Raw genomic sequence first — 13604 nt, forward strand, 5'->3', positions numbered from 1 at the left:
TATTTACGGACTTGTAAGGGGGGAGAGTGAAACGACAGCAGGAACACCAATGCCAGCCATATGCCTCCTTTAAGCGAGAGAGATAGTTTACTTCAGAGATGAAGTTTGGTGTTGAAATCAAGGAAATGGGTCAAACAAGGTCAGGTCCTGTGGCATATAAAATTCGGTTAGGTGAGGGTGGTCCTGAACAAGTAAGTGGATCAAGTGAAATCTGCTGCCTCACAAAAAGGGCAGGACCAAAACTTACCTGGCCCTTCAGAACAGCCAGAAAGACTATCAGAAACCATGGATCCTCAACCTCCATCTAGTGTTGAAGAAACCTCAAGCGTTCAAGATGGATGCAACTGATGTCACAGCCTCAATAACATTACCACATGAAGAACAGGAGGAATTTCTTCTGGGATGGTCCGGGCACAAGAGACAGGCTAGAGTCCAGTACACGCTGCCCATGTCCAAGTCAGAGTTAGAGAAGCCGGACCTAGGGCGAAAACATCCCGGGAGAAGCTCTAAACAAAAGATCAGGCCAATATCCCCAGACTTAGTGAGGGGCAGGGATTAGTGATTGGAGTGAGGTTGGGCAGGTGGATTTCATTGAGTGTGAGTTCCCTGATTGGCCCAAATTAACAGCCCCAATCAGGGAGTCCTGGCTGACATATAATAGCAGGAGCCAATGGGATTCCCCTCAGTCCAGGGACTGGCTCTGAGCTAGCTGGTCAGAGTCCATGTACTGTGCATATATAAATAAAAGGTGACTTGGTGACGGAATACCAGCCTCCGTGGAGTTATTTTATAATTTTTACACATGTTTCTTGTCAGGCTCACTAACATTGGAAGCTGGTAGCTGCTGCACTCCGAGTGGTACTATTTAAAATATTGTATGCAATCATTGTCTTCAAAACAATGTAGGTTTATATTCATAAGCTCAAAATATCCTAAAGAGCTTCACAACTGATAAAATGGATTAACTGTCAATTCTCATACAGCGTGACATACCTTTCTAGAAGATGGATGTGGTAATGTCTAAGCCTACTACTTATCTGATACAGGAGACTTTACAGTTGGGTCAGCAGCTACGAGTAAAGAAGTAGCACTGTTCCACTAAAATACATCCATCGAGTGTTCAGTTTCAAGTAATGTGACACGAATATCGAGAGTCACCTAGAAAATACATAGTGGTCATTCCCAATTGCTATTTGAAGTTTTGTTTGTGGTCAGATACCACAAGTGCTTTCTGTTCATGATGGCGTTTTTCAGAATAGCCTAAAAGGGTGCCAGGTTTAACTGTTTGAATTGAGCGGGCAACTTATTTAAGTTCTCTTTGGGTTGCACGGGCACTTTGTTTAAGTGAGCAGCTATGTAAAAGGGTTGACCTTTGTCTAGCCCTTGCAGGAATCTTTGGGCAGTCCTGCAGCTTCAGAGGGCATCCTGCAAAAAGTGACATTTCCACAACTCAAAGCAAGTAGAACTTTTCTTGTTTAGCTGATGAAGACAGACGTTTTGATGTGCTTTATCTCCTGGGATTGAAACATCCGACAAACCTCCTGCTGTAGTGAACCTCTTCTACAAGAAATTCTATCTCTAATCAAGATAATGTCTATAGATAATTGTGCAGCAAATGGCTCATTGCTGTCTCAATCTGCTTGAAATAGAGGTAGTGAAGACAGGTTGCAAATGAGAACCTGAAATTTTAAATCTGTCTAATCGACAGAAGTTTAATTTAGGCAGAGTAAACATGGGGCTTTTAAAAACTTCACTTTCTTTCCCCCCTCCCCCTTGTTTTACAGTAGCTTTCACATTATTTCAGCAATAATACTCAGTTTTCTAGCTTGCTGGTTATGGAAGCTATTGTAAAACAAGGGAGGAAAGAAAATTGAGTTTTACAGTAGCCCCTAGAACCAGCAAGCTATAAAACTGAATATCATCAGCTGAAATAATGTTAAAGGTTGTGAAATTTAAAACGTAACTTAAGTTGCACCTATTGCTCCCTGAGTATCTGCAAACCTGTGCCCCAAGTCCATTAGTTCAAAGTAGTCTATTAATTTCCATCAATTGTGCCCATTAGAGAGCATTCATCATAGTGCGTCCAGAACCTGGTGCACAGGTAACAGTTGTCACTTGTATCTGCCACAGCCTCAAGTCAAGTGAAGTCTGGCTCAATTTGTTGCTGCAGTTATTTTGAACCTGAACTCATTCCAGCTGAATTTGATCAATTACAGCTGTGTGCAACATGTCTGTGCATCTTCAATTGATTCTGATCCCAGGTCTGGTGTAACAAAGATGATCAAAGCAACTGAATGGAGCCAATAAATAACTAAGGCCAATGAAAATTGATTGGTCAGTTGAAGAGTAGCTAATTTTCAAATAATCTCACATCTCTGTGATGCTAGAAAAGCCCTATTCCAGTCACTGAGAAATTTCAATGCTTGACCAATGAGAAAGTTTACACTTGAGATTTTAAATTAATGACCATGCATGGAAAGTTCCACCTAACATCACCTTGCCAAAATTGCCAATGTACTTTGAAGAACTGGGAGTGAATAATGCATGTCCATTAATAACGAATTGAAACTAAAGGAGTGAAGATAGATGTTGACAGAAATGTCTTGATGCAAAAGATTAGAGAAAATTATTAATATATGAAACATCTTGCCACAAGGAACTAGTTGAGAGACAAACCAGTGTTTTTTTTAAGTGAAAAGTGAATAAATATTTAAAGTTGAAGAAGAAACATGACTACAAGGAAACACATGAAATGTCTTCATTTGTTTTGACTTACTGAAGGAAAGCAAAGCAAGCAAGACCATAATAGAACGAAAAACCACTTTTGGTTCTGTGACCTCTACAGTGCTAAAGTCAATTAATTAAAAATAAATGTACTGCTTCTAATCTTGTTAATATTATAACATGCATCAAAACCAAATTCAAGCAATAATAGGTGCTTTTAAGACTGTGAATGTTTTCAATACTTGGACAGTATGAGTCACCAAAGTGAGACTTTTTTTGCTTTTACTTTTCTCTCTTATACAAGCAAAACAAAATAAAATTGAGTGAAAATCATCACAAATTCTCATTGGCTACTCTTGACTTTGTTATTGTACTTCGTAATTGTTCTTTGTAACTTTAAAAAGCCACTCACTTATTTGCCCATTGGGTTAAATCTCTATGGAATCTTAAGGCACAGGTTATTCACATATGTTGTCTATCCAGTTTCTTTATATAATCACAGAATCGTCACAGCAAAAAGGAGACATCTAGCCTCCTATTTCAATATTGACTTACAAGAGCAAATATGATAATCCTACTCCCCCGACTGTAGTCCCTTCTATTTTGATAATTGCACATTTCCCAGTGGAAGCCATGAATTTTCTACCTTTACCACTCCCAACAATGCATCCCAGATCCTAAATATTCTCTACATGAAAAGTTTTTTTGTCTTTTGTTACCTTGGGTTCACTTGCCACTCATCATCATCAGTATCCTCCAATTTTGAACGTTTCCAATGGAAACAGTTTTACCCTCTCCACTTGATTTAAACCTCTTATATCTTTGCTTAGTACCTTATTTGCAGAATGTGGCCCTTCTTCAATGAAATAGAATGGAAAATCAACCCACTGATTTTAAATAATGTGGTAATATGGATCAGAATTCCATGTTGTAAGTTGCACAATCGTTAAGCAATTTTAATTTAATTTCTAATATATTTCTAAAACTAAAAATTGGAAACACCTCAATGTTTTGAACATGTTAAACTAACTAGATTAAAGAAGCTAATGGTAGCAGGGAATAGAAATCATATTGTAATGTGTACTTCCTTAATGGTTCCTGTATCTAATTCATTTCTTAGACCTGGAAGAAGCGTTGGTTCATTCTACGTAGTGGCCGGATGAGTGGAGACCCTGATGTCTTGGAGTACTACAAAAATGACCATTCTAAAAAACCAATCCGTGTGATAGATCTTCATTTCTGTGAGCAGGTTGATGCAGGACTAACATTCAAAAAGAAAGAGTTTCAAGACAGCTTTGTGTTTGACATCAAGACAATTGAACGTACCTTTTATCTGGTGGCAGAAACTGAAGAGGAAATGAACAAGTGGGTCCGATCCATCTGCCAGATCTGTGGATTCAATCAATCTGATGAGAATGCAGGTAAAAAAAATACACAACACTGAAATCTTCTAAAGTAGCACTTTCTAGTTGTTCTGCATGACCCGTTTCCCAATTGGCAATTACATGTTTATTTGCCCGGTTTAAACACATGAGGTAGCAACAAATGCACTAGAACAATGAAAATATCTACTCTTGTAACAGAGCGCTATTATTTTTCCAATAGTTTCAGACAGTCATTTCTTGTAACACTAAATTACAAAGTAACCTTAATTTTGAAAGGCCTTCTGTTCTAGTTAAAATGCATTGAAAGGATTTATTGACTGTTGTGAAAATAAGTATGTCTGCTGCAAATTTCTAAAATGGAACCTGTTGGAAACATATTGCAGACTTGAGAAGAAGTCAGTGATTTGAGTTAAAATCTTAAAGAATGTCATAGAGTCTTGAAGTTGTACAGCACGGAAACAGACCTTTTGGACCAACTCGTCCATGTGACCAAATATCCTCAATCAATCCAGTCCCATTTGCCAGCATTTGGCCCATATCCCACTAAGCTTCCTATTCATGTGCCCAATCAGGTGTCTTAAGTATTGTAATTGTATCATTCTCTACTACTTCCTCTCATTCCATACACACACCACTCTCTGTATGAAAGAGTTGTCCCTTAGGTCCCTTTTAAATCTTTCCCTTCCCACCTTAAATCTATACTCTCTAGTTTTAGATTCCCCAACTCTGGGGAAAAGACCTTGGCTCTTCACCCTATCCATGTTCCTCACGATTTTATAAACCTCCATAAGATCACCCCTTAGCCTCCGACACTCCGGGGAAAACAACCTCAGCCTATTAAACCTCTCCCTGGAGCTCAAACCCTCCAACCCTGGCAACATTCTTGTCCAGAGGAACCTCGATTATCTGGCATTCAGTTAACTAAATTTCAAATCATCCAAACAAGATCGCATGGCTAACTATGTTATCTGGCATTGTTTATCCAGCATTCAATTAACTGAATGAAATATTCCCCGCCCATGCCCTTCGGATAATTGAGGTTCCTCTGTAAATCTTTTCTGCACTCTTTCAAGTTTAACAACATCCTTCCTATAGCAGGAAGACCAGAATTGAACACTGTATTCCAAAAGCGGCCTAACCAATGTCCTGTAAAGCTGCAACATGACCTCCAAACTCCTATATTGTATTATACTGTGTTTTGTCTTTTCAAATACCAAAGGGGCAACATTTTTGGTTTTCTATTCATTGGTCGGGATCTGGCTAACACATTGGTTCTCACATAAGTAGTTCACTTCTACATTGTGGATAGGAATTCAGCAGCTCAACCCAATATGAATTGAGCATACCTGAATAATTTCAAATTAGCACTGACATGCAGAAGGCTTAAGATGGAACTAATTAAAAGCTCGCAATGATCTTCTGAGTTTATAGCTCAGACACTGTACTCATGTAGAGCAGCAGGAGTTATATTTTGCTGCCAGTTGTACTTTACCTGACCCTGAAATCATATGGCATGAAGCAATTGAATGGAATTCTGATTCTAAGCATTGACCTCCTTCACTTTGATAAACAAATAATTCACTCCATCAGTCATTTTCAATCTTTGTCAGTGACTTCAACTGGCCAGATGCATTAAATATGATTAGTAAAAGAAAAATTGCCCTGTTATGGCATATTTGTGTTAATGGCTTTATGCACTGGAAATGGCAGTCCACATTAATGCAATTTGTTTTCACTGGCTACCCACATGCAATGCTGTCATGAGTGGTGTAACATTCAAAGCTGACTTAGTAACAGAAATTTTTACTATGCCAATAAAGAATATTTCAATCAATGGTATAAAGAACCATTCTTAGACATTGGCAAAAGTCCTGTCAGTTACCAAATTGATGTGAAACATACTGTTATTTTCATGTTTTTCCAGTACTGCAGAAATTACATAAATAACGTCAATACCTTGCATTTATGTAAAAGCAAATTTCTGCAGATGCTGGAAAACCAAAATAAAAATAAAATATGCTGGAAACATGCAGCAGGGGCGTAGCAGTGTCTATGGTGCAGGAGCATTTCTAAATAAAATCTGGCACCAATTCACTTAGGCAGATTTGAGGAAAGATACAACTTAAAATACTTGATCAAAGAGTTAGATTTTATGCAGTTTCTTAAAGGAAAAAGGAGACATAGCCAGTTGGGAGAGATTCATGGAGAGAATTTGTTAGCTTTGAGCTTAGACAGCTGAAAAAATTAACTCCTGCCTGTAATGGGGTAAAAACAATTAAGGATGCACAAAAGGCCAAACTGAAGGAAGACAGTTCATTCAGACATTTGTGGGTTGGGAGGAGATTACAGAGATAAGGAGGAAAAAGGTTGACTTTGGAATGCAGGAATGAAAATTAAAGCATTGCTACACTGGGAGCCAATGTAGCTCAGCGAGCACAACAGTGAAATGTGAATGAAAGTTGGTGCAAATTAGAATGCGGATCATAATGATCTGGATGAGCTTAAGGTTAATGGGGGAAGGAAGAAAGGAGAATGTTCAGCAGAACTTCAGAGTAGCCAATGTATTGATGGCAGGACTTGAAGCAGTCCTGCAAAATAGGGAACTGCAGGGCATGGGCACAATAGAAATGTGGAGTTTATTCAAGGAATAGCTACTCTGTGTCCTTGATAAGTATGTACCTGTCAAACAGGGAAGAAGTTGTCGAGTGGTTTACTAAGAAAGTTGAATCTCTTGTCAAGAGGAAGAAGAAGGCTTATGTTAGGATGAGACTTGAAGGCTCAGGTAGGGTGATTGAGAGTTACAAGGTAGCCAGGAAAGACCTAAAGAGAGAGCTAAGACAAGCGAGGAGGGGACATGAGAAGTTGTTGGCGGATAAAATCAGGGATAACCCTAAAGCTTTCTATTGGTATATAAGGGGTAAAGAATGACTAGAGAAAGATTAGGGCCAATCAAGGACAGTAGTGGGAAGTTGTGTATGGAGTCAGTTGAGATAGGGGAAACGCTAAATGAATATATTTCATAAGTATTTACACTGGAAAAAGACAATGTTGTCAAGGAGAATACTGAGAAACAGGCTACTAGACTAGAATGAATTGAGGGTCACAAGGAGGAGGTATTAGAAATTCTGGAAAATGTGAAAATAGATAAATCCCTTGGGCCAGTTGGGATTTATCCTAGGATTCTCTGGGAAGCCAGGGAAAAGATTGCCAAGCCTTTGGCCTTGATCTTTATGATGTCATTGTCTACAGGAATAGTACCAGAAGACTGAAGGATAGCAAATATTGTTCCCTTGTTCAAGAAGGGGAGTAGAAACAACCGTGGTATTTATAGACTAATGAGCCTTACTTCAGTTGTAAGTAAAGTGTTGGTAAAGGTTATAAGAGAGAGGATTTATAATCATCTCAATAGGGATAGTCAACACGGTTTCGTGAAGGGTAGGTCGTGCCTCACAAACCTTATTGAATTCTTTGAGAAGGTGACCAAACAGATGGTGAGGGCAAACCCGTTATGTGGTGTATATGGATTTCAGTAAGGCATTTGATAAGGTTCCCCATGGTAGGCTACTGCACAAAATACAGAGGCATGGGATTCAGGGCAATTTAGCAATTTGGATCAGAAAATGGCTAGTTGAAAGAAGACAGAGGGTGATGGTTGATGGGAAACGTTCATCCTGGAGTTCAGTTACCTGTGGTGTCCTGCAAGGATCTGTTTTGGGTCCACTGCTGTTCATCAGTTTTATAAATGACCTAGATGAGGGCGTAGAAGGATGGGTTAGTAAATTTTCAGACAACACTAAAGTTGGGACAGTTATGGATAGTGCCGAAGGATATTGTAAGTTACAGAGTGACATAGATAAGCTGCAGAGCTGGGCTGAGAGGTGGCAAATGGTAGTTAATGCAGAAAAGTGTGAGGTGATTCATTTGGAAGGAGTAACAGGAATGCAGAGTACTGAGAGAATGGTAAGATTCTTGGTAGTGTAAATGAGCAGAGAGATCTCGGTGTCCATGTTCATTGTTCTTTCAAAGTTGCCACCCACGTTGATAGAGTTGTTAAGAAGGCATACGGTTTGTTAGCTTTAATTAGTAGAGGGATCACATTTCAGAACCATGAGGTCATGCTACATCTGTACAAAACTCTGGTGTGGCCGCAATTGGAGTACTGCATGCAGTTCTGGTCACCATATTATAGGAAGAATTAGATTACTTACAGTGTGGAAACAGGCCCTTCAGCCCAACAAGTCCACACCAACCCGCAACCCATCCAGACCCATTCCCCTACATTTACCCCTTCACCTAACACTACGGGCAATTTAGTATGGCCAATTCTACTAACTTGCACATTTTTGGACTGTGGGAGGAAACCGGAGCACCCAGAGGAAACCCACACAGACACAGGGAGAATGTGCAAACTCCACACAGACAGTCACCTGAGGCGGGAATTGAACCCGGGTCTCTGGCACTGTGAGACAGCAGTGCTAACCACTGAGCCACCTTGCCGCCCACAATAATCTAGTGATAATACCAGTAGGTCAATGCCTCCCCCCTCAGGATGTGGAAGCTTTGGAAAGGGTTCAGAGGAGATTTACTAGGATGATCTTTTGAGAGAAGGTCTTATGAAGAAAGATTGTGGGACTTGAGGCTATTTTCGTTCAAGAGAGAAGGTTAAGAGGTGACTTAATTGAGACATATAAGATAATCAGAGTTAGATCGGTGGACAGTGAGAGCCTTTTTCCTAGGATGGTGATGGATAGTATGAGGGTGCATAACTTCAACTTGAGGGGTGATAGATATAGGACAGATGTCAAAGGTAGTTCCTTTACTCAGAGAATAGTTAGGGCCTGCAACAGTTGTAGACTCACCAACTTTATGGGCATTTAAATGGTCATTGGATAGGCATATGGATGAAAATGGAAGAGTGTAGGTCAGACAGGCTTCAGATTGGTTTCACAGGGCAGGGCAACATCGAGGGCCAAAGGGCCTGTACTGCACTGTACTGTGTTATAGATTCTGCAGTAAATATTAATAAGCTCGAAAGAACTCTGAGTATTAAAAGCATTAAGGGATTATGGGCACAGTGTAGGAAAATGGAGTCAAGGCAGAAGATCAGCCATGACCTTGTTGAATGACAGAGCAAACTCCAAGGGTCAAATGAGCTACTCCAGCTCCAATTTACCATGCCGTATTCAATTTTGGTTAGGCAAATTGGGCATTTATATTTTGAGCTTCCATATTCCTTAAATATTATATTATTAAGGAACAAACTGTTAAAGGTGAATTACACTTAAGTAAGTTAAAAACATAAATAATGTGTATTAACTATCTATAATAAACGCTCATGATTTCTTTGTAAGAGTGAAGTACTGAAAATCCAAGTTTGGATCAAAATCATTCATTATTATTTTTGGTGTGTCCCTGTTTGCTTAGCTTTACTTACCTGAAAGCAGCCCACTTCTCAGCAAGTGGAGTATTCCACAAGACTAATTGGAAAAATAATGAATCATATAATAGTTAACATAGAATTGATCTTCCTCACGTATATATAAACTACTCTATGTATCACATTTATTCCATGGATAAAATGATGTATTCACTGTGGGCTTGTTTGTGGGATAAATGCAATGCAATGCATGATGGAATTTCTAGACATCTAATAATTGATTGTATTTTGGACTTAAAATCATTAGACTTGAGCAGTAAAATCAGCAGCTGTGATTGTTCCACTTTGCTGTTTGTTACATTGATGTAATATTGTAACCTGTGAAAGATATCCTGCTGTGGTATGTGAGGAGATGTTAATTGACGGTAATGTTAATTGACCAATACTCAGCGGGTCAACGAAATGCTCTGGGAGCTGGGTTCAAAAACCTATCATGGTGGAATTAAAATACAGTTTTAAAATCTGGGATATAGAGCTGATCTCAGTCATAATGACTATGAAGTTATCATTGATTGTCAAAAATCCCATTTTGTTCACTAAAGTCCTTTAGGTAAGGAAATCTGCTGTCTTTACCTGGTCTCGCCTACATGTGATTCTAGACCCAAATGAATGTGGTTGCCTAAACTGTCCTCTGAAATGGCCTACAAAGCCACTCAGTTCAAGACAGTTTGAGACCAAAAAAAAGCTGCATATGCTGGAATCCAAGGTAAACAAGCAGGAGGCTAGCAGAACACAGCAAGCCAGGCAGCAGCAGGAGGTGAAGAAGTTAATGTTTCGGGTGTAACCTTTCTCTCGGACTGGGAGTGGGAGTGGGAGCTGCAGATAAAGGGGGTGGGGTGGTGAGGTGGGGATAGCTACACACAGGTGGAGGGTACGACCTGGTTGGTTGAAGGGAGGAATGAATCTGGTTGGTAGCAAGAAGGAAGTATCGATGAGAGGAATGGAAGGGAGGGGAGGGGCAGGGAAGAGAGGTAATGGGAAGGGAGGTTATTTGAAATTGTAGAACTCAATGTTGAGTCCTCTGGGCTGTGGGCTGCCCCGGTGGAAGATGAGGCATTGTTCCTCCAATTTGCAGTTTAGTTTGTTGTGGCAATGGAGGAGGCCAAGGATGGTCATGTCAGAAAAGGAATGTGATGGGGGATTAAAATGGGCAGTGACTGGGATGTCAGGTCGGCCCCTGCGAACCTGGCTAAGGCACTCAGTGAAACGTGCCTTTCGTTCGGTCTCCCTGATATACAGAAGACCACATCGGGAGCATCGGTTACAGTAAATAAGTTGGAAGAGAGGATAGTGAACCTCTGTCTCACCTGGAAGGACTGTTTGGGGACTTGGATGGAGGCGAGGGTGTGGTGTGCTGACAGGTTTTGCATCTTTTCCAGTTGCAGGCGAAGGTACTGGGGGAGTTTGGGGAATGGGGGTTTGGTGGGAAGAGTGGCACAAACCAAGGATTGGCAAAGGTAACTGTCTTTGCAGAAGGCAGAGAGGTGTTGGGAGAGAAAAATGTTCTTGATGATGGGGTCTAATTGGAGTTTGCGCAATTGTTTTAGGATGATGCGTTGGATGCAGGCGTATGGAGGGGAAGGACATGGTTTAGAACAGTGGAATGGGGAATGGAGGTGGTACGGTGGAGAGTTGTCTGGACGACAGGGGTGGGAAGCGCATTGTTCAAAATAGGTGGACATGTGGAATGCCATGGAGTGAAATGTCTCCTCGTCCGAGCAGATGTGGTGGAGGGAGAGGAATTGGGAGAACGGGATGGAGTTGGCAATTAAGGATGGAACATAAATGCTGTCCTTGCCAGCAAAACCCACATCAGATGAAAACATTTCTCATTGGTCCCTGTGATTTAAAGATTTCCATAATGAACAAAAAGCTTTAAAAGAGGTAACTTAATCTGTTTGCAATAAAAATGTGATTATAAAATACATCAAGTGGTGTGCATTCCTGAGAAACTGAGTGACTATTGCTAATATTATTTGGGATTATATTAAGCAGTGAAAGTCATGTTGTTGCAAATGTCATTATTGTTAGAAAGCAGAGTCAAAAATATGCAATTAAGAAAATTTTGTGTTATTCATTCATGGGATGAGGGCATTGCTGGCCAGACCAGCATTTATTGCCTATCAATAATTGTCCAGAGGGCAGATAAGAATCAACCACATTGCTGTGGGTCTAGAGTCACATGTAGGCCAGATCAGGTAAGGATGACTTTTTCCTTCCCTAAAGGACATTAGTGAACCAAATGGGGTTTTCCAACAATTGATTCATGGTCACCATTAGACTCTTAATTCCAGATAAGTACTCAATTCAAATTCCACCATCTGCCATGGCAGGATTCAAGCCCTGGATCCCAGAACATTACCTGGGTCTCTGAATTAACAGTCGCGTAATAACACCACTAGGCCATTGCCTCCTCTGCAATTAAGAAAATATTTGCTCACTATTATGTTCAATCCAAACCTATGCAGAGTTACCTGGTTTTAATCAAATTGTTCACCTCCCACACTCCACACATTACATTATATTACTGTCTGACAGAATTGATCAGCTTAATTTTAAGCAATCCATTTATTTAAATTCTTCCATTTATTTTTCATAACCCCAAGTATTTAGAATTGTTGAAATGATTTCAGAAATGATTTAACCATTATCACTGCGATGAGAGAGTGTTGCACTGACAATCAAGCTCCACTACTCCACCAGTTACACCATTTTTGTAAATAATTTGACTCAATCACCGAAATAGCTTATTTTTTGTACTACTATGCAGAATTAAAGAGGCTTTCACCAGGTTTCTTTAACTAAATCAAAATAATCTAATTAATATAAAATAAAACTCACTCTTAAAAACAAGTGGCAAACACTGGTTAACATCTAAGCTACAATCTGTAATTAGAATCATGTCCCTTTTCCCAAAAACAGATACTTTCACAATATACAGCACAATGTATAACAGACCGTGCGGAGATAAAGTTTTAAAAATAAAACAACAAAGAAAATGACACTCCTGTTGGCCAGGGAAAGCAAAGGTTAGAATGTCTTGACTTCTCGTGGTCCACCATGTATCTTGTCATCAAAATCAAATTGCTGACAACTCCCCAAAGAATTTCTGAAAAAAAGCAGGTAAAGTGTAGTACATCTTAAATTGTTGACCTAACTTTCTGAAAAACCACATGGCAAAAAACCTTTTTCAATGCAACAAGTATCCAATCTGTTCAATACTCCCAGTTTTTTTTTAAGTGTTCATGAATAAAAATAAGTATTCTCAACATAATGTCCTCAGACTAATGGACTCAGGTTACTGCCTTTATCTTAGTACAACAGTCCCTGCTGGAAATGTACTTTAGGTGTGGACAAGATCAAGTTCAGTTGCACTGCTTTATTAATAACATTCATCAGCTCAGGCCACAAATGCAGACTAGCCACGTCACTGATCTACAGGTGGAATATTTTGGAAAATGGTTGTCATTATCTTGGGCTGTCCAGTATTAATTCGACCTGAAAATAATTTTGCACTAGCAGATTCACCATTGTCATCTTCAAAGGGGCATTCCATGGGACTAGCAATACATCCTAAATGTTTCAAGTATGCAACCAAAATTAAGATGTACCAATTCTGTCCCAAAATTACATTGAGGGTCTGATGTGCATGTTCATCTATGCTGCACAGAAGGAATCTCACTTGCACAATTCTCTCATATCGTCATGGATGGATCTTCTGGGGTAGATCACCTTAAGGATAGTGTAATATAATGCAGGACCAGATCTAATGGGCTGCCTCAGGGTCCTCTTTTCCACCCATAATCCCTTATCGCATCACAATGAGGCTAACTAACTTTAAGTCTACCATGGTCAAAACCTAGTCCTATCTTAAATATTCACTCCTCAAAGGCTGAAAACAAAAGCATAATGAGTTAATAAAACAGACTTGATGACCCCATGTGAACAGGAATTTCCCTTCCATGGTTTGTTGTGAGCAATGGTGAGAAAGGTGGAAAATATGGAAGAGAATAAAAAAATCAGAATCACAACATCGAGAAAAAGATTTTCCCCTCCTT

General features: G+C 39.7%; 1 protein-coding gene across 4 annotated transcripts in view; it reads left to right on the forward strand.

Annotated features, from left to right (window-relative positions):
• The window catches only part of gab2 (GRB2-associated binding protein 2), a 311584-nt gene that overhangs the window by 206157 nt on the left and 91823 nt on the right, over positions 1-13604 (forward strand). For all 4 annotated transcript variants that reach the window (XM_043691671.1, XM_043691669.1, XM_043691670.1 and 1 more), the window contains exon 2: positions 3845-4145. In XM_043691671.1, the coding sequence (XP_043547606.1) occupies positions 3845-4145 (301 nt within the window). The remainder of the gene's footprint in view (positions 1-3844; positions 4146-13604) is intronic.

The sequence above is a fragment of the Chiloscyllium plagiosum genome, chromosome 6 (assembly GCF_004010195.1).
Source record: "Chiloscyllium plagiosum isolate BGI_BamShark_2017 chromosome 6, ASM401019v2, whole genome shotgun sequence".
NCBI classification, from domain to species: domain Eukaryota; kingdom Metazoa; phylum Chordata; class Chondrichthyes; order Orectolobiformes; family Hemiscylliidae; genus Chiloscyllium; species Chiloscyllium plagiosum.